At 30.8% G+C, this 25,202-nt stretch overlaps 1 protein-coding gene across 2 annotated transcripts; it reads left to right on the top strand.

Annotated features, from left to right (window-relative positions):
- Positions 1-1,094: 1,094 nt before the first annotated feature.
- On the top strand, positions 1,095-24,992 carry Kdm5 (Lysine demethylase 5). Of its 2 annotated transcripts, none has more exons than XM_083101865.1 (18): positions 1,095-1,680; positions 7,517-7,733; positions 7,819-7,979; positions 8,219-8,587; positions 8,686-8,964; positions 9,586-10,078; positions 10,349-10,476; positions 10,728-10,922; positions 13,324-13,778; positions 13,857-14,118; positions 14,197-15,025; positions 15,100-15,308; positions 15,384-15,608; positions 15,740-15,821; positions 15,922-16,331; positions 19,903-20,029; positions 20,367-20,509; positions 23,386-24,992. In XM_083101865.1, the coding sequence occupies exons 1-18, from the start codon at positions 1,519-1,521 to the stop codon at positions 23,431-23,433; spliced, it is 4,794 nt and encodes a 1,597-aa protein (XP_082957991.1). In that variant the 5' UTR covers positions 1,095-1,518; the 3' UTR covers positions 23,434-24,992. The 2 variants fall into 2 exon arrangements, with proteins under 2 accessions (XP_082957991.1, XP_082958072.1); XM_083101946.1 differs by having other exon boundaries at positions 23,315-24,992.
- Positions 24,993-25,202: the final 210 nt, after the last annotated feature.

Below are 25,202 nucleotides of genomic sequence, written 5' to 3'. Positions count from 1 at the left end.
ACATTTTCAGAAAGATAACATTCTTCGAGAAGATATTTTTCATATGGCAGATGGTGCAACTATTGACGCAATGACACTGACACTGACACTGCTTTAGGCTGCGTTCCACTTAATGATCGCGGCACTCGTAAACATTATGTGTCTTTGTTTAACTTTTAGCGAACAACAAGGATAAGATGATTCTGCGAGCGTTGCGATCGTTAAGTGGAACACAGCCTTAGTCGGGCTGGCCGGGTAAGGTTAATAATTGCAAATGGCGTCCATCCATGAGAAACTATTCTTTTCAGCGGACTCCCTCTCAATTAGGTGCCACAAATCGGGACCATTTTCTCTACTCGCGCGCTATCAAGTTCGATCTCCTTCTCTCTTACTTCATGGTAACAAGGTGTGCTATCTTCTCGGATGAATTTTGGTCACATTCTGCGCAGCACCAAGTTTCCGCCATCTTATCAAATCACCATGGCAACGCGACGCTGAATTTAAACGAAATATCATGAAATGTCATGACACAGTGTCATTATGCACAGTTTTGCAGCAGTTTCATGAGTTTTGTGAATGCAATACAAAAAAAATCCTTTTTATATTATGTTTTTTTCTATTATGTTTAGTTAGAACAAGATCATTTATAAGACTTCGAATAATTAATAAAAAAATTTCGGCAGAAAATAATAGAATAAAACATAAAAGAAAAATGACAAAATTCACAAATAAAAAGTAATTTCATTTTTATTATATCTTCTATATTGTTTATTATGTGTTATGTATTCCCTATCGTTTATTATATGTTTATTGTTTCTTATATGTGTTTATGTGTCTTATATTTGTTTATTTATATTTGTGTTTGTATTTATTATTTTCTAAAAATATATTCACCATAATTATAATTACACACGAAAGATTTTTCATTAAAACCCTTTCTCTTGCCCGAATCTTCGTTTTAATATCCATTTAAATTATACAAGATGGCGGAATCTTGTCACGCTCTCTTATTGGTCAGTAGAAATGCCTGCGCAGTAGCACACCTTGTTACTTACACCATGCTCGAGACTATATACTTCTACGAAAAGTGGGGGGGGGAGCAAGCGAAACACGAAGCACGGAGCGGAATAATCAGTTACATACAGTTACGGTGGGTTGTGTGACAGGGTGATGCGTTTCGTCGATGTTGCGTCCGCGTGATACGTCGCGTTCGCGTCGTTCATTGTCAGGCGTAGCAACAACAGCAGTGAGTGCACACGCGGAAAACATGATCGGGAAGCAGGAGCGTCGTGGTTACGTGGTCATACGAAAGTTAATCCGAATTGAGTAACCGAGCGTCGCGGAGGTGAACATCGTCTAGCGTGGGCTCCTCGCTCTAGAATTTAAAGTGCGTGCGTGCGTGCAAGCGTACGTACGTACGTACATACGTGCATACGTGCCAGCCAGCAGCCAATCAGTCGAGCAGCGTTGAAAGTAGCCGCGATCCCCAGAGCGGGCTCGAGGAGTAACTGCGGGGCTCATCGTTCCGTTCGAGACAACATGGCCTGCGATCGCGCCGAGAACGACTTTGACTTTACGGTACCGCCAGAGGCGCCGGTATTCGAACCTACCAACGAGGAGTTTCACGATCCCCTCGCCTACATCGCGAAAATACGCCCGATCGCCGAAAGGTCCGGCATCTGCAAGATTAAACCGCCGCCCGTGAGTAGCCAGGACAATCCAAGCGCTCATGGCTCTTATTATTGTCATGTCTAAATAATTATCACGAGATTTTTTTTATTTAAAATTGCATGAAAATGAGACATAAATTGAATAATTCTTAACGCCTCTTGTTATAGTCGTTCTATCGTCCTCATTGAAACGAAGGATGTTGAATTGAAAAATGGTCACTATTTTTTCAGAATATAATAAGCATGATATTTTTCTCTCGTGTATCTATGATGGTACTTTCTACAGGATAAGTAGAATCGCCAATGATTGCGATGATGACGATTTGGATAAAAAAAAAAAGGAACCAAGATTCTTCAATAGCGTTCACGCTATTTGAATATTTTCGTTTGTGAAATACTCATGTAATTACTTTACATTGTTGCATCCGAGATACGGGTCACAGAGAAAAAAAAATTAATTTATGCTGTTTCGAAATGCTAAATATGAAACAAGATGGAAAGAGAAAGATTTTATTATATTTCTTCTCTCTCTCTCTCTCTGTTTCTCTCTCTCTCTTTCGTTTGACTAGTATTGCACGAGTATATTAATGGATGTAACTTTTTTGTAAAACGCATCTTCGACTGATAATGGCAATATTGATGAAAAAAACAATACTAGTTACATTAATTCGAATACGTCTAATTAAATAAAAAACTGGCAAACTAAAACTGCCAACGTTTTATAACGAAATGACAACGCCATATGATAAAATGGCCGTGACAGTAGGATCTAACGATGTCACGTCGAAGAAATGTGTTACGAAAAATATCCTGAAACCGGAAAAAAAAGAGCAATTCACTAGAAAACTGGCTATGCTCCTAAATTTCATCGACGAAAAATATGTGCCTTTTCCTGACCACTCTGAACCTCTTTCGGACCTGTCCTCGTTCGTTTTTCCAGGAAATTGTTTCACGCAATTGCACTTGTGAAAATGTACAAAGCCTCGATTACATTTATTCCTGCGTGAGAATCTCTCCGCGTGACATAATTCTTTCTATCGTCACCTTTCACTCCGCGAGATTCTCGACCTTAACAGGAATCTCCTTTGTACTTTAGGATCTCTAGCTAATGGAAGATTTCTTCGCGATTTTTTCATCCGACAATATTCTTCCTTATGAAGGCGATTTACTCTCACATGTCGTTGATTTAAGCCTCCATTAGAAACGATTTGAGCCACCATCTTGTTTCCGTGTGCACGGAAGAAAAACTAGGACCGGAAATCGAGCCTTTCCTCTTTACGACATGAAGCGTAGGCGAGCACGAATATATTTGGACAAATCCGCGATGCACATATATTTCCAACAGGAACACGTGTCTTCGATGGGATTTCGTTCTGCTAAAATATAATCAAAATCCTATTTGGAAAAGTCTTCCATAACACAAAACGTACAATATTGGGAACATTTAAGAGCTTACATAATGGTAGCTTAATTATGAGCGTAATCCTCGTGTACATATATATTTGCCACATCAAATGAAATATATATTCGAAATTTTATATTTATTTTTCTTTTTATAAATATTTGTTCTCCGAATAAATTTGTCTCACTTTGATTATATTTTTACAAAATTCGCATTATATTGATTTTCGATTCCTTGTTTAGCAATTTTCGAAGTGCAATAGAAAGAATGTACAATAAACGAAAAAAAAAAAAAAAAAAAAAAAATATATATATATATATATATATATATATATATAATAGTAGCCTTTAATAATCGAGATACATCGTGTGCATTCATTTGTCGAGAAAAATTAATAGATTATCACACATACACGTACACATACATAGGATGCACGTGATTACATGCATCCTCTCATTCTCTCGGGCAAGTGCCAAAAGCAAAGCTCCACAAACTCTCAAGTGATTATTGATTTTTATCTACGCCGCAGCTAATCAATAGTTAATAATTAAATATTTAGCTACAGTCGATTGTTTATTTTCCTTGTTCAAGGCAAATTTTTTGAAATTTGCCCCAGTGATGTATTTTTTGCTCCCATACAATCAATTGCGAATAATGCTATGTAATTTATAAGTATTATTACGTTTTTATCTAATCATTATTTGTGATATTGAATCACATGTATTTGAGTGTGATATAGATTTAAAATTGCTTTGTTTATCTAGTCTAACAATAAGACGTGCATAAATAAGTGTAACGTAAAAGTGTTGAATTTCATTGAAGACGTTAATGCGCAGTGCTACTTATTTTTCGAATAATAATTTTTATTATTATATTGATTGAAAAGTTGAATAAATTTAAAACTCGTCGTTTCGTAAATAACATAATTTTTCATTGATTTTTAAATATATCAAATACATATCGCATTTTTTTTTCAATTATTTAATAAACTTTGAAATAATTGAGAGAGGTAATACATTTCTTTTATCAACAAAAAGAAATATCTTTTATTATCAAAAAATAAAAGATATTTCATGAAAATGGAATTTTTTATCTGGAGAAACAACACTCTTTGTTTCAAAATTACTCAAATATATACATATAACTGAAATAGAAATGCAAGAGATCTATGATAAAGTTTGCTGATGTGTGCTGTTGAATTATAAAATATTTTCCATCATTTATACCGCCTAAATTTATGTGTTAAGACATTAATATTCTCGTATATACATATATCAAGAAAAATTTCTCAAAAGATATTTTTAATTAGCTATAGTTGGGTGACATATTTTAGATATTTATTATGATTATTTTGGATTTTTATATATGATATATTTTTCAAGTATTTATTATTTCGTCACTTTTTTATCATCTTATCATTATGATAAAATTCCAAATTTCTTTTTCATTTTATTAATACTTAAATTTTTTATTATTTAGGGATTTTATTATTCGGAATAATTTAAATAAAAATGCTATGAATTGTATGTGTGTGAAAAATGTATCATCAATACATGAATTAAATAATAATTTAATATTATTTAGAATTTATTTATTCAATTAGACTTATGATTTAATTTACTCAGTTAAGTGATATTGATTAGTTGAATTTAGTTCCTTCCCAGAAAAGGTACAGTTTAGCATAAAAATTAAATTTAAATTTTATGATTAAATGGAAAATATAAGGATTTATAATTAACAATCTATTTATATTGTCAGATAAAATCACATATATCATTTTTTTATATTTTTAAATTCAAGTAAATATTACTATGATATTACGTTATCATACAAGGAAGCTTTCGGGGCGTTTATCGATCATCTCGTTTCGTCGTTTCATCACATAATTCTTATGGACGGTTTATATACAGTGTATATATTTTTAGAAACACGATTCTACAATTTTTACGCGAGCATATATTATGCACTATTGATTAATAGTATATATGTATATTATTTCATGAGAGATATAATTTTGATTTTACTGCACTAAACAAATCATAAAAGTTTTGAATCCACTGTGTATAAGCTATAAAATAACAATTAATTTAACTGCCATTTTACAATGAAACAAAATGATGATCGTAATATATATCTTATCTTAAGTTATAGAACTTTCCATTTTCAATACAGGATTTTTTTATAAATCCTACATATATATGATTTTGAAATATGAAGTTTTACATTGATATATGATGTTTACTATCTATCTATCTATCTATCTATCTATCTATCTATCTATCTATCTATCTATCTATCTATCTATCTATCTATCTATCTATATATATATATATATATATATATATATATATATAGATAGATAGATAGATAGATAGATAGATAGTAAACATCATATATCAATGTAAAACTTCATATTTCAAAATCATATATATATATATATATATATATATATATATGATTTTGAAATATGAAATTTTACATTGATATATGATGTTTACTATCTATCTATCTATCTATCTATCTATCTATCTATCTATCTATCTATCTATCTATCTATCTATCTATCTATCTATCTATCTATCTATCTATCTATCTATCTATCTATCTATCTATCTATCTATCTATCTATCTATCTATCTATCTATCTATCTATCTATCTATCTATCTATCTATCTATCTATCTATCTATCTATCTATCTATCTATCTATCTATCTATCTATCTATCTATCTATCTATCTATCTATCTATCTATCTATCTATCTATCTATCTATCTATCTATCTATCTATCTATCTATCTATCTATCTATCTATCTATCTATCTATCTATCTATCTATCTATCTATCTATCTATCTATCTATCTATCTATCTATCTATCTATCTATCTATCTATCTATCTATCTATCTATCTATCTATCTATCTATCTATCTATCTATCTATCTATCTATCTATCTATCTATCTATCTATCTATCTATCTATCTATCTATCTATCTATCTATCTATCTATCTATCTATCTATCTATCTATCTATCTATCTATCTATCTATCTATCTATCTATCTATCTATCTATCTATCTATCTATCTATCTATCTATCTATCTATCTATCTATCTATCTATCTATCTATCTATCTATCTATCTATCTATCTATCTATCTATCTATCTATCTATCTATCTATCTATCTATCTATCTATCTATCTATCTATCTATCTATCTATCTATCTATCTATCTATCTATCTATCTATCTATCTATCTATCTATCTATCTATCTATCTATCTATCTATCTATCTATCTATCTATCTATCTATCTATCTATCTATCTATCTATCTATCTATCTATCTATCTATCTATCTATCTATCTATCTATCTATCTATCTATCTATCTATCTATCTATCTATCTATCTATCTATCTATCTATCTATCTATCTATCTATCTATCTATCTATCTATCTATCTATCTATCTATCTATCTATCTATCTATCTATCTATCTATCTATCTATCTATCTATCTATCTATCTATCTATCTATCTATCTATCTATCTATCTATCTATCTATCTATCTATCTATCTATCTATCTATCTATCTATCTATCTATCTATCTATCTATCTATCTATCTATCTATCTATCTATCTATCTATCTATCTATCTATCTATCTATCTATCTATCTATCTATCTATCTATCTATCTATCTATCTATCTATCTATCTATCTATCTATCTATCTATCTATCTATCTATCTATCTATCTATCTATCTATCTATCTATCTATCTATCTATCTATCTATCTATCTATCTATCTATCTATCTATCTATCTATCTATCTATCTATCTATCTATCTATCTATCTATCTATCTATCTATCTATCTATCTATCTATCTATCTATCTATCTATCTATCTATCTATCTATCTATCTATCTATCTATCTATCTATCTATCTATCTATCTATCTATCTATCTATCTATCTATCTATCTATCTATCTATCTATCTATCTATCTATCTATCTATCTATCTATCTATCTATCTATCTATCTATCTATCTATCTATCTATCTATCTATCTATCTATCTATCTATCTATCTATCTATCTATCTATCTATCTATCTATCTATCTATCTATCTATATATATATATATATATATAGATAGATAGATAGATAGATAGATAGATAGATAGATAGTAAACATCATATATCAATGTAAAACTTCATATTTCAAAATCATATATATATATATATATATATATATATGTATATATATATGATATTGATATATAAGAAGATATGAAGTATATTGATATGAAGATATTTGTTAATGAACTTTAAAATCAAAATATTTTTAGAATTTGATCTTTTCAATAAATATAAAAATAATTTTCTTGAAATAAATCTACTTCAGAAAAATCATATTTTTTTATAAGACAAATATTTATAAGGTCTAATGTTTGTTGCAGAATTGGCAGCCACCATTTGCCGTGGACGTAGACAAATTTAAATTTGTTCCGAGAATACAAAGATTAAATGAATTAGAAGCTAAAACCAGGATAAAGCTTAATTTCTTAGATCAAATTGCAAAATTCTGGGAGCTCCAAGGTTCCTCCTTGAAGATTCCACTTGTAGAACGTAAGGCATTGGATTTGTATTCCTTACATAAAATAGTTACAGATGAAGGTTAGTTTTATTTATATATGTTTTATTTATTATATGTTTCATATTTTACAGACTCATAGCTTTAATCGTTATATGTTACTTACAGGGGGTATAGAAACTGTAACAAAAGAAAGAAGATGGGCAAAAATTGCCAATAAACTGGGTTATCCATCAGGTCGAAGTGTAGGCAGCATATTAAAAAATCACTATGAGAGAATTTTATATCCATTTGATGTTTTCAAACAGGGAAAGACATTGTCAGATATTGTAAGTCAAAGTTTCACCTGCAGAAAAAAGATTTATTTACAAAAACAACAAATCGTGAAATCAATTATTTATAATTTAATAATATAATTTAATTATTAATAATAATAATTAATTTAATAATAATATAATTAATTGTAATTAATTATTTAATAATAATATAATTTAATAATAATTATTATCTAATAATTACTTGTGTGTGTAATTTCAATTTAATATAGAAGTGGTTTTGTTTGATATAGAAAATCGAGCCAGAATCAGACATGAACGAGAAGAGGGATCGAGATTATAAGCCGCATGGTATAATATCTCGTCAGCAAATTAAACCACCGAACGAGAAATTTTCGCGGCGATCGAAACGGTATTCCGGCCAAGAAGAGAAGCAGGATGTATCAATTAAACAAGAGGACTATAAAGAGGAATGCGATTCAGACAACGAATGCAAAGATAAAGTTAAAAGCAGGCATTTCAGTTTTGAAACGGATAAAAGCAAGGAGCTTAAAAAATTACAATTTTATGGAGCAGGACCGAAAATGGCAGGTTTTAATACCAAAGAGGGAAAGAAATCTAATAAAACACGCGGTTTGAAGCTTGTTTACGAGTTTGATCCTGTAAATATGATTTAACAATCTCCTATATTGTGCATTTTTAGAAAATTAAATCAGATAATTTAATTAGATATTAATTATCTTTTTATCTTTTACTTAAGTTGGCAAAATACATTTGTCACAATTGTGGAAGAGGTGACAATGAAGAGAACATGCTGTTGTGCGACGGTTGCGACGACAGCTATCACACTTTTTGCCTTATGCCGCCTTTAACAGAGATACCAAAGGGTGATTGGCGATGTCCTAAATGCGTCGCCGAAGAAGTTTCTAAGCCTATGGAGGCTTTCGGCTTTGAACAAGCGCAAAGGGAATATACATTGCAGCAATTCGGAGAAATGGCCGATCAATTTAAAAGTGACTATTTCAATATGCCTGTTCATGTAAGTTCTTATTGTTTAGACCAAATTACAAAATATATTTTAAAAGATTGCGGTGAATATAAATTAACACATATGTATATATGTGTCTATATATAATATAGGGTGCCCTGAATTTAAATATCAAAACTTTGAGAGCATATAAAGAATAAAGTAAGTAAAAAAATCCTTTTGCTCCTTTTTATTTTGTTTTGGAATCGCAATCTTATTTATTTATGTTGTCACTTTTTTTAATGAAGATATTTAAAATATAAGTAATATAAATGTATAAACATAAACAAACTATAGTAAACAGGATACAATAATCCTATATTGCCGTGTATTTATTTACGATTCTCTAATTTTACTTTAAAATGATTTTAATTCACTCTCTTTTCTTAATTCTATGCTCTACAACTTTTCGATAAATTTTATAATTTTAATTTTTATGTTTTTTTGATGAAAACTTTTTTTTCCATTTTCTCCAAAATGAAGCAAAAATGATCAAATCTTTAAAGAGATCTCTAAACTTTTTTTCTTTATTTACTGATCTCCTGAAATTTTGACATTTAAATTTGGGATATTGTATATTTATTTTATATTTATCTTCTATTTATTGTATATTTAATAAGTTTTTGTTTGCAGATGGTTCCAACATCATTGGTGGAAAAGGAGTTCTGGCGAATAGTTTCATCTATTGATGAGGATGTGACTGTAGAATATGGCGCTGATTTGCATACGATGGATCATGGATCCGGATTTCCGACTAAGACCAGCGTCAATTTATTCACCTGCGATCAGGAGTATGCCGAATCTTCATGGAATTTAAATAATCTGCCAGTCTTGCGTGGCAGCATCCTAGGTCATATTAATGCTGATATCAGCGGCATGAAAGTTCCTTGGATGTATGTTGGTATGTGCTTTGCCACATTCTGTTGGCACAACGAAGACCATTGGAGTTATTCCATCAATTATTTACATTGGGGCGAACCAAAAACATGGTATGGTGTACCTGGCTCTCAGGCAGAGCGCTTTGAACAATCCATGAAGTCTGCTGCACCAGAACTGTTTCATAGTCAGCCTGATTTATTGCATCAGCTCGTCACCATCATGAATCCGAACATATTGACGAACGAAGGTACATCACTGTTCATTAAGCTTAAAATTAAACAAGAAAAGTTCCAATAAATTAAAAGAAGAAATAAGATGTTTTTATCTCGTTAAAAGAAAAATTGAATAAATTTGGCTAGGAATTCCTAACAATTTGTTTATATCTATTTAAAATAATTTTTTTACTAAATATAGTTTATTTTATACCTATTTGAAATAAATTTTTTACTGAAACACTTTTCTAAATATATGTGTATCAAAATATATGTATCAAAATAATTTTATAATTATTTATTAGGAGTGCCAGTATTTAGAACAGATCAGCATGCAGGCGAATTTGTTGTGACATTTCCAAGAGCATATCACGCAGGTTTCAATCAGGGTTATAATTTTGCTGAAGCCGTCAATTTCGCACCTGCAGATTGGGTATGTAAATTGTTGCGCAATCAAATTCGCTTTTTTAGACCTTATTGAATTAAAAACATGGGTGTAATGTATTAATATATTCAAGAATTCAATTTAATTATTTAAGTATAAATAAAAGGCATTATTTGTATAAATGTATTCTATTATAATTTTGTTATTTATATATTTAAATATTTATTATTTATATATTAAAATATTGATATATATTTAAATTTCATGCAAATTATAATAAATTATATATCTTATTCCAGCTTAAGGTTGGACGAGAATGTATCACGCATTATTCGAATTTGAGGAGATTTTGTGTATTTTCTCACGATGAGTTAGTTTGTAAAATGTCATTGGATCCGGATTTGCTAGATATTGGTATCGCAACAGCTACATATTATGATATGCTGCAAATGGTTGAAGATGAGAAGAAATTACGAAAAAACTTGCTGGAATGGGTAAGTCTATATCTATTTTCTATATTTTTTGCTAAATAATATTTGAAGTCTATATAATTAATAATTATTATCATAAATTTCTAACAATAAGTGAAAAACTTTGACATTCTACATGAAATATTTTTTTTAATAAGAATTTATTTTGAGTTTTTAAATATTTAGCTTTAATTTTTTGTTCTTTAATTTTTAATTAAATAAATATATTTATTCTTATGTATTATAATTATTAATTTATATTATTCACGTTATTAGTTGTATTTATTTGTATTAGGTGTATCTATTTATATCATTACTTATATATTTATAAATATTAATGCATATACATACACTTATATGCTGCTTATATAAAGTGTTTGATATGTAATTCCAAGATTTAAAACCACTGCACATGAAGAAGTTTTAATTGTAACTATAAAACTCTAAGCAAAAACCGAGCAATCACAATCAAATATTCTCACTAGTAGTGTAAATGCTTAATTGTGATTCATTATTACATTTATAGTCTTACGATTATGACTAAAACTTTTTTACATGTAATAGCTTTTGTAGAAAGAGAAATTTTATGGGACTCTATATATGTATTCCATACTAATCATATACATACTCTACATTTAACACTAAATAGCTGATTCTATGTTTTATTTAATTTATAAGGATATAATCCTCGTATGTGTAGTTTGATTTTTCACACAAGAAAATCAATAGGTTTGTTCTTTTGTTGCTTCTTGTACTTTTCTTTCCTCTCTTTCTCTTCAACTTCAAAATATACAGTACAAATGTTTTTGATTTAAGAATATATACTCAGTTATTTTTTTAAGTAATAGAATTTTTAAAATGTGTTTTGAATAAAAGTTGTATATTGAAAATCTATATGATATGTGAATTAAAGAAAAATTTTAAATTTTAAATTATTTCTTCTTAAATATTGTCTATAATATTTTTAATAGAATATTATATCTATTTTGTTGTAGTTCTATAAGGTGTCTTACGAGAAATACAATAATATGCAATAAAGTGAGATATTTAATAATCATTCATAAGATATTGTTACTGTCATATTGCTTTTTTTATATGAGCAGAAAAAAACTATTATTAAAAAGAAAAGAAAACATTCTATTATTATTATTTAAACAATTTACAACTATTATTATTATTTAATTATTATTCTTATTACCTATTTATTATAGTTAATTATTTAAACGGTTTTAATAATTTAAACAATTACTATTGTTAATAATTATTTAAATAAGCCTATATATAAATTAGTTATTTAAAATAGTTATTAACTAAATTATCTGCATATCATTAAAAAAAAAATAACCGAGTATGTACACTTAAACTGGAAACACACTGTATAGAAGGCATCATTAATGTTTTCTCGCCCCTTGAAATAATAACTAGCATTGCATCTAGTTTTTTGTACATCATGGTTCAAGAAATTTTTACATAATTATGTAAATACATACATACATACATACATACATACATACATATATATATGTATATATTTCTTGAATCAACAGTCATGACATACAAATAATTAGACGCGATGATTCTAGCTATTATTCGAAAGAGGCTAACTTCAGAAACTAATGGCTGCGTTCAGCAGGAAAAGCTGCTTTGCAACTGTTGTAAAATTCGTGAATCTGATTGGTGTATGCTCTTAGATTCAGCCAAGATTAAGAGCATACACCAATCAGGCTCACGAATTTTACAACAGTTGTAAAGCAGCTGTTTCTGCTGAACGCAGCCAATGATGCCTTCTATACATCTCCATCTCATTTTATCTCATTTCAGTTTAGCTACATACAAGAACAAACCTAATGATATCGCACTTAAACACGCGGTCTCATTTCCAACATCGAAGAAATCGCCACATGCGAACACTGGCAATATATCTCCTACGAGAGAGAGATCAACATATTCAGGTCAAGCAGTACATACGGAGCGCGCGCTCGCAGCTCACATATGTACACATGCACACGTGGCGTGCGTGCGTATACGCGCGATATTGTCGTTGGACGTGTTGGAGTTGGCATAGGACTGACCGATCTCGTCCACGTTTATATAGATCCTGATTAATGCCGCCACGTATTTTTAATGTTCTCTCAATATTCTGTCAATTTATCATGTTTTCACCATCGATGTAATATTCGTAGTTCGCTTTACCGTTAGCCTTCATCGAAACCGATGCCCATTTGTCAGACGCGTCTCGGCAATTCTAGATTATGTAACTCACGTACGTACGTACAGAGGGTCAGGTTATGTTTTCGAAGCCTTGTGCCGTGTGCCATGATGCTAAACACGCATCTTGTCACTTATGCGTGAAATTAAGGGAATAGTGGGGAGAAGATTTTTCGGTGACTTTGAATTTCGGTTGAACCTGCTCTTCTCGTTCTAGGGCGTGACAGAAGCGGAACGGGAGGCGTTCGAGCTTCTACCGGACGATGAGAGACAGTGTGAGGCATGCAAGACTACCTGCTTCCTGAGCGCGGTTACATGCTCGTGCCATAACTCGCAGTTAGTGTGTTTAAGACATTTCGCTGATCTGTGCACCTGTCCACCAGAGAAGCACACTTTGCGTTATCGGTATACATTGGACGAGTTGCCCATCATGCTGCAGAAGTTAAAACTAAAGGCCGAGTCGTTCGACTCGTGGGTGACTAAGGTGAAAGAGGCGATGGATCCCAAAAATGATAAGATTGAGCTGAGCGAATTGAGGGAACTTCTCAACGAGGCTGAGAACAAGAAATTCCCTGAGAGCGAATTACTCACGGCTCTAACCACTGCTGTGCAAGATGCTGAGAAGTGTGCGAGTGTTGCGCAACAGCTGTTGAACAATAAACAGCGTACAAGGTTGATAGAATAAAAATTTCATTTTTGTAGAATTTTGTGATGATTCGTGCAATTTTATTTGCTTTTATACAATTCCAGGACTAGGCAATCGGTTGATACCAAGTATAAACTCACTGTAGAAGAATTAACACTTTTTTACAAGGAGATCACCAATCTGTGCTGCGAACTTAAAGAATCGGATGGTGTAAAGTTTATACTCGATCAAGTATTGCAGTTTCAAAAGGATGCGGAGGAATTGGAGTCGAAAGATGAAGAGTGTGATGTTGAGAAATTGAAGAAATGTATCGAATTTGGAGACTCTATTTGCATTGATCTGCCTCAACTTGTGCTATTAAAACAAGTATGTAATAGTAAAAATATATAGTTTTGTCTCTTGAAGAAAGATTAGATATATTATTACATTTTCTTTATTTCGCAGAGATTAACACAGATACAGTGGCTAGAAGAAGTAAAATCCCTCCAAGACGATCCGAAAGCAGTCAGCCGCGAAGAGGTGGCCAAGTTAATCGAGAAAAGCATGACGATACCGCCTCATTTTAGAATCGAAAATACACTGTCGGAATTGCATGCTTTAACAAAAGCAATTGATAAATGGGAAGAGAAGGCTAAAATATTTCTTCACTCGAAAAATAGACGAACAATTGTCAATGTGGAAGAGTTTATTCGCGAGGCAGATGAAGTCGAGGCATACTTGCCGAGCTTAGATAGTCTTCAAGACACACTGAATAAGGCGAAAAATTGGACAAAGCTCGTAGATGACATACAAGCGAAAGAGAACTTTCCATATTACGACACTCTGGACGACCTGATAAGGAAAGGCAGAAATATTTCGTTGCATTTGGATGCCCTTCCGACACTGGAAGCTACGCTATCACAGGCAAAAGCATGGAAAGAGAGGACTGCGAGAACATTCCTGAGGAAAAACTCCCACTACACGTTAATGGAAGCTCTATCTCCGCGAATTGGTGTTGGTGTGCAAGCGATGAAGACTAAAAAGCATAAGGGCGATGAGTCTGTAGGGGCTGTTTATGTCTGTGATACAAAATTGGATGACTCTAGTGATTCGGCAAATGTGGTTGCTGCCTTTAAACTAGCAGAGCAACGCGAGATGGAGGCAATGAGAAGCTTGAGGGAGAGAAATCTAATGAAGATGAAAGCCGATGTGGAAGATTCCAAATACTGCGTTTGCCGGCGACCAAGATTTGGCATTATGCTTCAATGTGAGCTTTGCAAAGATTGGTTTCACAGTAAGTATGGCAACATATATTGTAAATCATAAGAAAACATGATTTTCGCTATTATTAATCATCAATTTTTGCAGCAAACTGCGTGCCTTTACCTAAGACATCATACAAAGGTAAACCACCAGGTCCCAGGGACATAAAATTCTTATGTCCATGTTGTTTACGTTCTCGACGACCTCGTCTAGAGACGATACTAGCCCTCTTAGTGAGTCTCCAGAAAATTCCAATTCGATTGCCAGAGGGAGAGGCATTGCAATGCTTAACTGAACGTGCAATGAATTGGCAGGTAAGTATATATCACTTTTTAATATTGTTTAACTAAATGACATCTATATAACATTAATAAACATATAATATATAGGATCGAGCGAGACAAGCATTGGATACTGAAGAGATCTCATCGATATTGGCGAAACTTTCTGTGATGTCGCAAAAATTAGTTGAAGCGGCAGCGAGAGAGAAAACGGAAAAGATAATCAGCAGCGAGTTGAAGAAAGCAGCAAATAATCCTGAATTACATCAAAGAGTGCAAGCCATCGCACCTCTCAGTGGAGTGCATTCGGATGATAGCACACTTAGTACTGCTGTGAGTATCAATTGTACAGTGCGACTTGTCAATTTATATTTTCATCTTTTACATTATAAATAATATTGTAGTTTAAAATATAATGTATAAACAAAATATAAAATGTATAAACTATATTTTTAATATTGTAGGATGACGATGATGATGTCATTGCTATGGATGACGAACCAACGTGTAGCACTTTCAACAGCAACGAACATGCATATTCATATAGTAAGTTTTTAATTGTGACAAAGATATACGATATATTTGAAATATATTGAATAATATTTACATTGAATAATAAATATAATGTTTTGTGTTATTACTTTAGTTTCAAAAATTCGGCGGAAAACTCAATCGGATGACAGCGGTGGCGAGTCGTTTGGCCTATTATCGTCAAACGCGAGATTACGTTTAGAAGAACTGATGATGGAGGGTGATTTGTTGGAAGTTGCTTTAGACGAGACGCAACATATCTGGCGTATTTTAAGTCACATGAATAATCATAACACTATGAGAAAGTATAAGTCATTCGAAGAGGTTCAAGTGAATGCCAATCAGGAGATAAAAGACATAAAAAAACGAGGAAGGAAGCGGAAAGAGGAATTCGAATTGTTGAAAAAAATTGGACGGCAGAAAGTCGAAGAAAAAAACGCGGTTAAACGAAATAAAAGCAATCCTGTCATTAAGGAGAAGAGACAGAGCAGTTCACCGGTTCTCATGAAACGTGGACCTCGCAAGGTATTTGACTCTCTCTTTCTAATTTATATATCAATAAATTTTTATTTTATTCATACACACATACACGGAAGTTATTAATTTATACAAAAAAAATACAAGATGTAACTCATATCCTTTAAATACATAACGGGAGAATCTTGTTAGCATATTTGAATAACATATATCCATTCATATCAATTGATAAAATTTTTACAAAAATTCTCTCTTAAAAGTGTTTCTCTCTATTTTGTACCTTTCTTTTGCTAATGTTTTTTCTATGTTGATAATTTTGTCTTTATAATGTAAGCAGTTGGCAATTGCCTGATAAGCCAAATTGTGAATTATGTCTTTAAGATATAAATATATTTCTCTTTATATATTCAATGTGTAATTGCATAACTACTTGTGTTTATATATTTTTAATAAAGTACTGAATATGCAGTACATATTCTTTATTTTAATTTTTAATGATAAATGAAAATATTATGCAAGTGAAAAATATTTATTTTCCATTCAGCTTTTTTTGATACATTTGTAAATCTAATTTAAACTTAAATGGCTTTGTGTTTTTTTTCTTTTGTATGAGTGAAAAATTGCACCAAAAAATCTTTAAAATATATATACAGGGTGGCCCCGGACGTTTCGACCAGACTTTGGGATCTTATAGAAAATTTAATTCTGAAGAAAAAATTTCATATAAACATGGGTCGAAAAATGCTTCCTTAAGAAGTTATCGCTCAAAAATCTCTCAAATCGTGATTATTTTACACATTTTTCCAAATATCATGGAAGATATGCATCTTTTAACAAAAAGTACCGAAACAAAAGTTGTAGAAAATTAAATTATCTTTCAAATGAGATAAAAATGATTGTTGTACGTTCCACAGGCGCGTGTTCGGTTATTTTATAAGAGCGGTGTTCTCGAAACTTCTGGAAATCTTGAGAACGCGATGTCGAGTCGTGAGAAGGTGACTTTTATTGTTTTGTATTAGAACTTGGCTGTCGTTCGAGTTCTTAAATTTCTGACTGTTTGCATGGTAGAAAGAATACATACAATAGTCAAATTCTCATACCCGTGTTACGGATTTTATCGTGATTGATTTAACGCACAAGTTAATGCAGAAGATTCGCTTTGACTGTGCTTAATGATATTTTGAACAGTATTGTTTAAATCAATTATCATAGGAGAATGAAAGGAAGAGTAGAAGGTGAAAAGAAAATGAAATAAAAAGAAACTTAATAAATTATTTGAAAAAAAGACGAAAAAATTAAAAAATAAAAATCTTTTTTTAATAAAAATAAAATAATTTTTGAGCGATAACTTCTTAAGGAAGCATTTTTCGACCCATGTTTATATGAAATTTTTTGTTCAGAATTAAATTTTCTATAAGATCCCAAAGTCTGGCCGGAACGTCCGGGACCACCCTGTATACAGGGTGACCCATTTTAACATAGGCAGCCAAATAACTCGAAAAATAAGCAAGATAGAGAAAAATGTTTTAGACAAAAGTTGTATGGTTTCGAGGGGGCCATAAGATGGTATCATTGGTTTGACCTTGAAGAGTCATTTGAAGGTCACGTGAAGGTCACTTCAATTTTTTTAAATGGAATACCCTATATATTTTTGTACATTCTTGTAGCTTATTTCGAGAGCTTTCCAAAACACTATAATTAACTTTTATGTACAAAATAATGAGAGGAATCAATTGGTGTAAAGAAAACACATAATTGTTTTTAAGAAAAAATATGGAATTGTTAATTGCAAATTACATATTTTTTCTTCGAAACAACTATGTGTTTTCTTTACACCAATTGATTCCTCTCATTATTTTGTACATAAAACTATTAAGGTAAGGTAATCGAAAAATGAATATTTTACAAGATATTTTACGGTTTATGTAAAATTAAGAAATTATTTCAAGCCTCATAACTCAAAAAATACTTAACGAAAATGTACTTAATTATAGTGTTTTGGAAAGCTCTCGAGATGAGCTACAAGAATGTACAAAAATATATAGGATGTTCCATTTAAAAAAATTGAAGTGACCTTCACGTGACCTTCAAATGACTCTTCAAGGTCAAACCAATGATATCATCTTATGGCCCCCTCGAAACCATACAACTTTTGTCTAAAACATTTTTCTCTATCTTGCTTATTTTTCGAGTTATTTGGCTGCCTAAGTTAAAATGGGTCACCCTGTATACTGGGTGTTAAAAAAGTCTGGACACGATCGAGAATATCTCGATAAGGAAGAGTTTTATTAGAAAGTGTTTCAGACAAAAGTTGTATGGCTTCGAGGAGGACATAAGATGGTGTCATTAGTTTGACCTTAAAGAGTCACCTGAAGGTTACGTGAACAATACATAGTTATTTTTAAGAAAAAATGGGTAATTGTTAATTGCAAATTACATATTTTTTCTTCGAAACAACTATGTTTTTTCTTTACACCAATTGATTCCTCTCATTATTTTGTACATAAAAGTATTAAGATAAGATAATCGAAAAATGAATATTTTACAAAATATTTTACGGTTTATGTAAAATTAAGAAATGATTTCAAGCCTCATAACTTGGAAAGTACTTAACGAAAACTAACTCAATTATAGTGTTTTGGAAAGCTCTCGAGATGAGTTACAAGAATATGCAAAAGCATATAGGGTGTCCCATTTAAAAAGTTGAAGGTGACCTTCACGTGACCTTCAAATAACTCTTCAAGGTCAAACCAATGGTACCATGTTATGTCCCCCTCGAAGCCATACAACTTTTGTTTAAACACTTTCTAGTAAACCTTCCTTATCGAGATATTCGGCCGTGTCCAGACTTTTTTAACACCCAGTATACAGGGTGTTCCTAAAAGGTCTCGTCAAACTTTAACCATAGATGCTACGTATCAAAACAAAGCAAAATGTCCATATAAACATGGGTCCGGAAAGGCCCCCTTCTGAGATAACACAGGGTGAAGTCACGTATCTTCATAGGCCTATTTGGCTCAATCACTGTAGTAATGATTTGCATCAGATAAGATGTTCAAAGTGGCCACCATGAGCAGCAATGCACGCTCCACAGCGTCGCACTATGGATTGTCGAACATTTTTGCTTTGTTTTGATGCGTAGCATCTGTGGTCCACAGATGCTGACAGTGAAGAAGTTTACTACTGTACGTATTACGTTAAGTACGTGCTCACTATTGCTGCTCATGGTGGCCACTTTGAACATCTTATCTGATGCAAATCATTATTACAGTGATTGAGCCAAATAGGCCTATGAAGATACGTGACTTCACCCTGTGTTATCTCAGAAGGGGGGCATTCCCGGACCCATATTTATATGGACATTTTGCCTTGTTTTGATACGTAGCATCTATGGTTAAAGTTTGACGAGACCTTTTAGGAACACCCTGTATATATGTATATATATATATATATATATATATATATATATATATATATATATTTATTTGTTTATTTATTTATCTAAACAATATATATTTTAAATCGAAATAGTTTATGACAATTGATTATAATTGATATTATAATTGATACAATTTACTTTCTGAATATCAGTTTGAATTCAATCAAATATGAATTACAGATGAAGCGTAAGAGTGAAGGTGAAGAAGGTCCTAGGAAGCGAGGTGGTAATCGCACGAAAAAAACCAAACAAGAAAGCTCAGATGAAGAGGATGACTGCGCGGCAGTTAACTGTTTGCGGCCTAGTGGTAAGGATTATTTTCTATATATTAGTAATGTATATAGTTGTGATTTTCTATATATTAGTAATATAATGATGTTAAGTTACAAATGTTTTAAACATAATAATGCTTTAAACATAATTTTATATTATTATATAAAAATATCATAAATTGTCTACACAATAAATATTATCAGTGTACATAAATTTTTTAGATTAAATATCGCATATTACATAATTTGTGCATATACTTGATTGATTGTGTATGTGTGTGTGCGCGCGCACATTTTAAAAATTAGATATTATTTAAAATTACGTTTTCTTTCAATGTTTCAAAAGATATATTATTTTATTTTGTTGTTTAGGTAAAGAAGTTGATTGGGTTCAATGTGATGGTGGCTGCGAAGGTTGGTTCCATATGCATTGTGTTGGTTTGGATCGTACAGAAATTGCTGAAGAAGACGATTATATTTGTAGCAATTGTAAAGAAGTCGATCAAAATGCATCGGTAAGAGAAAAAATGTTCGCAAAAACATGAATCGTATTTTGCTTTATTTTTCTTTTATCAGATTCTGTATGTTTTCGAATTATGAGTCTTTATTTTTCTATTAGTATATCTTATGATCTATTTTTTTATATTTTGTGATTTTATATTTATTTTGTGAATTACACACACACACATACGCGAGATCTGTCTGGAAAATATTCCTGAACTTTTCAGAAAATAGACCATTTTCTGACTCATATAAAAACTATTCAACCTTGTTACATTTAAAATGTTTCTTTTTAAATCTATCTGTCATATACCTCTTTTAAGTGCCTTGTTTAAAGTTTTTTTTCAAATTTATCTGTTATATATCAACTTTCTTTTATGTTTTTATGAAATTGTGAATATTTCTGTAAGTTTCACAAAATCATTGCATCAATTCACGATAATTTATTCATTGTTTTGCTTGTCGGAAAAATTTATAGTGAACTATATCTTCAGAATTGAAAAAAAAAATTGTCAGCATGAATATAATGTTTGATCGCATTTGCCGTGTTTTAAAAACTTTTCCATCACTCATATATTGCAATCTTAAGGTCTTATCTCCAAAAATATTTTCAATATTTCAAATATCTATAAAAGATTTTTTTAATTGCACACAAAATTTTATACGAATTTTTTGTTCCTTCAAATTACTCATTTTAATCGAACAAAAAATCGCCAGATGCATTAAACATGTACTATAAAAACAGACTAAATACAATGACTAGGCGAAATAGAACAATGGCTTTTTCTAGAAATCTTACTAGTTAAGAATAGAATAAGCCGCGTTTTATTGGCGGTTTATTTGAAAATTTCGTAAAAATCATACATTAATTTCAAAATATCACAAATTTTCTAAATTTGCAACATAATTGAATATGCATCAAACAAAAAATTGTCCAAATATAAATTGTTTGGTTTCGAGGGAAAAAAAGCACGATTTTTTTTTTATTTTGAATGGACCTGCAATTTCAAAATCATTTAAAGATCAACTTTAATTTTTATAATACAAACTTTTTTACATATTTTTCACATATTTGTACGTGAAAATTAAAACTTATTCTCTCCCCGACATTTTTCTCCTACCACCCAAGTACTATAATTTTTAAAATATTTCAAACTGAATAAATTATTCTTTTCTTATTTTTTGGATGTTTATTTGGAAAACTTCATTCAAGATAAAAAAAATAAGCCATATTTTTTCTTCTTGAAATCAAACTTTTGAAAAATTTTTTCGTTTCATATATGTATGTTTCTTCAGTTATTTTCAAAAGATATTAAAATGACTGACCTTGTATATATGTATGTGTGCGCATGCGCGCGTGCGTGTATATATACAAGGTCAGTCATTTTAATATCTTTTGAAAATAACTGAAGAAACATACATATATGAAACGAAAAAATTTTTCAAAAGTTGTTTGATTTCAAGAAGAAAAAATATGGCTTATTTTTTTTATCTTGAATGAAGTTTTCCAAGTAAGCATCCAAAAAATAAGAAAAGAATAATTTATTCAGTTTGAAATATTTTAAAAATTATAGTACTTGGGTGGTAGGAGAAAAATGTCGGGGAGAGAATAAGTTTTAATTTTCACGTACAAATATGTGAAAAATATGTAAAAAAGTTTGTATTATAAAAATTAAAGTTGATCTTTAAATGATTTTGAAATTGCAGGTCCATTCAAAATAAAAAAAAATAGTGCTTTTTTTCCCTATATATATATATACAGGGTGTCCTAGACCACCCGTACACCCCTTTTCTTTCAAAAACTAAGCATTTTAGAGAAAAATGTTTCAGACAAAAGTTGTTTCGCTTCGAGGGGGCCATAAAATGGTACCATTGGTTTGACCTTGAAGAGTCATTTGAAGGTCACGTGAAGGTCACTTCAATTTTTTTAAATGGAATACCCTATATATTTTTGCACATTCTTGTAGCTCATCTCGAGAGCTTTTCAAAACACTATAATTAAGTTAGTTTTCATTAAGTACTTTCCGAGTTATGAGGCTTGAAATAATTTCTTAATTTTACGTAAATCATAAAATATCTTGTAAAATATTCATTTTTCGATTACCTTACCTTAATACTTTTATGTACAAAATAATGAGAGGAATCAATTGGTGTAAAGAAAACACATAGTTGTTTTGAAGAAAAAATATGTAATTTGCAATTAACAATTCCATATTTTTTCTTAAAAACAACTGTATGTTTTCTTTACACCAATTGATTACTCTCATTATTTTGTACATAAAAGTATTAAGGTAAGATAATCGAAAAATGAATATTTTACTAGATATTTTATAGTTTATGTAAAATTAAGAAATTATTCTCATAACTCGAAAAGTATTCAATGAAGAAATACTTTATTATAGTGTTTTGGAAAGCTCTCGAGGCAAGCTATAAGAATATGCAAAAGTATATAGGGTGTCCCATTTAAAAAGTTGGAGGTGACCTTCACGTGACCTTCAGGTGACTCTTCAAGGTCAAACAAATGGCACCATCTTATGTCCCCCTTGAAACCATACTACATTTGTTTAAAACATTCTCTCCGAAACCGCCATGGTTTCGAATTACTTCGATGTCTCAAGTTAAATGGGACACCCTGTATATATGTGCACCTGTATATTTGTAACAATGGTTTACATAAAGATTCCTGTAAACACAGCACAGATCATTACATTTTCTTTGACAACATTTCATATATACATCTTTTGTTACATTATTTTCTCAATTATACATTCTATCATATAATTTCAATTAGAGCGAGGTTTTTCTTTTTTTTCTTTTAGCATTGTAGTCGAGATCTGCGCTAGATCTGACTGAATCATTAGGTCTGGATGCACTTCTTTCCCTTTCTTAGCCCCAGGGATACCACGGCAGCACCACCGACACTGAAGCAGGCGTCTAGAAAAGCGACATCCCTTGTCCTAGGATTTATTAGCCCACTTCATGTCGTCCGTTAGCTCTGCACGAGATTCCGGGGTGTTTCCGATAATTACGACTCTCGATCTAAAAACTCGCGATACGAAAATTAATGTTTATGTGATTGTCTTTAAACCATTATCTAAGAAACCAGCGACATTATTCGAGGTCGTACATTATTCGATTACTACAGTTTTACGAGCAGACAAACTTAAAAAGTAAAGTATTATAGTATAGTCGAATTACAACACATCGATTACACATTATGATAAACGTTTCCTGTTAACAGTGGCTTTCGTTTATATTGCGATTATATTTTTTTTAGATACTAGTAGTACCACTAGTCAATCATCTATTTGCATTTATATCGATATGTAAAATTTTCGTTCACGTAAATACGAATAATGTTGCACAATGTATAATAATATCAAAGAATCGTTTTTTTCCGTGCTTCCATATGCGCGTACACTTTATGCACGTCCTCGAAATTCGATTATACAGAGATAAGAAGCGCCCATTTTACTTTAATCTGCACGACTGTGAGAGTATTTGTCTTTATGTTTCATTGAATTTGTTCTTTTTTTTTTAAATTATCAACTTTGCATATTTCGCGCCGAGACGAATCACGGATGAACCGTTGATATACGTCATTTTCATAATTTTATAATTTATAGAAAAATGTTTTCGACATTATTATTTTACGTGTATTGCATCACACTGTGAATGATCGAATGAAACAGTTTTCTACGCGAGATGAAAGATCTGCAATCACGTATCCTTTCAAGCGATGTTAACAACACGATCCATAATGTGTGTTACCTTATTTTATCCATTGGACATTGGATAGACATGATTCCAAAATGGGAATATATCGCGAGTTAAAGTGACCTGGACAATGAGTGATACGTCGTGAGAACGTTTTCAGTCTATTGATAAAATTTGAAATCAATCAATTTCAGAATATTGTGTCGTGTTATGACAGAAAGGGATTTGGTCGGTCTTTTATACCGGCTTTTAAGTGTCTCTTGAGCGCACAAAGCGAGGATTTTCTTTGCGCCAAGTATATTATGTACAGAATAAAGTAAGAGATGTGTGTATTATGATTTTATATATATATATATATATATATATATATATATATATATATATATATATATATATATATATATAAGATGTATTAAAGCTATCAGATGGCTTTAATAGCAATTTCTCCGGCCAATTTGGAGACAATTTTTCCTTTGCGAAAAGATATTAATAGTTTCCATGTACGAGAACGATAAAATAAACAAAATAAATTATTCAGTTAGTGTTCTTTTAAATGGAACTTAATAGAATTTTAATCTATTACATTAAAAAATTAAAAATGTTTAAAAAGTGATTTGACATTTTCGCTAGGGAAAAATTAATTGCAAATTGTTCAAAGAATCTGCTATTAAAAAAATATCTGGAATTTTTGAGACACTATATATATTAGGATATATCAGAACACGTAGAATAAGTAAGCTATAGTTTGTATAAAATAAAAAGAAACGATTAACAAGCAGATATATAGATATAGTATCTACTCTGCCTTCCCGAAATAATAATCTGTTTCCTGTCAATTTTGCACCAGAGGCTATACAAGTGTATTGCGTTTTGCGTTTGTTCTTTCTTGCATTTTTATCGATTTCTTTAGCTATCTTTTCCCATTATCTTTGTTATTTAAAAAAAATATAATCTTTACAATCTTTCCTAATAATCTAACTAGCTAGTAGC

The sequence above is a fragment of the Camponotus vicinus genome, unplaced genomic scaffold, assembly GCF_025532165.1.
Source record: "Camponotus vicinus isolate PSW18456_S1 unplaced genomic scaffold, iyCamVici1.0 SCAF_1, whole genome shotgun sequence".
NCBI classification, from domain to species: Eukaryota; Metazoa; Arthropoda; class Insecta; order Hymenoptera; family Formicidae; genus Camponotus; species Camponotus vicinus.
The sequence above is the reverse complement of the archived record's forward strand: the minus strand, read 5'-3'. Positions and strand labels throughout refer to the sequence as shown.

What these genes read in the sequence shown, in the direction of transcription:
- Kdm5 (XM_083101865.1), top strand. Translation starts at nt 1,519, where the DNA reads ATGGCCTGCGATCGCGCCGAGAACGACTTTGACTTTACGGTACCGCCA. An exon ending in GAAAGACATTGTCAGATATT is followed by an intron (nt 7,980 to 8,218) that starts GTAAGTCAAAGT and finishes TGTTTGATATAG; the next exon opens with AAAATCGAGCCAGAATCAGA. An exon ending in AAGTCGATCAAAATGCATCG is followed by an intron (nt 20,510 to 23,385) that starts GTAAGAGAAAAA and finishes TCCCTTTCTTAG; the next exon opens with CCCCAGGGATACCACGGCAG.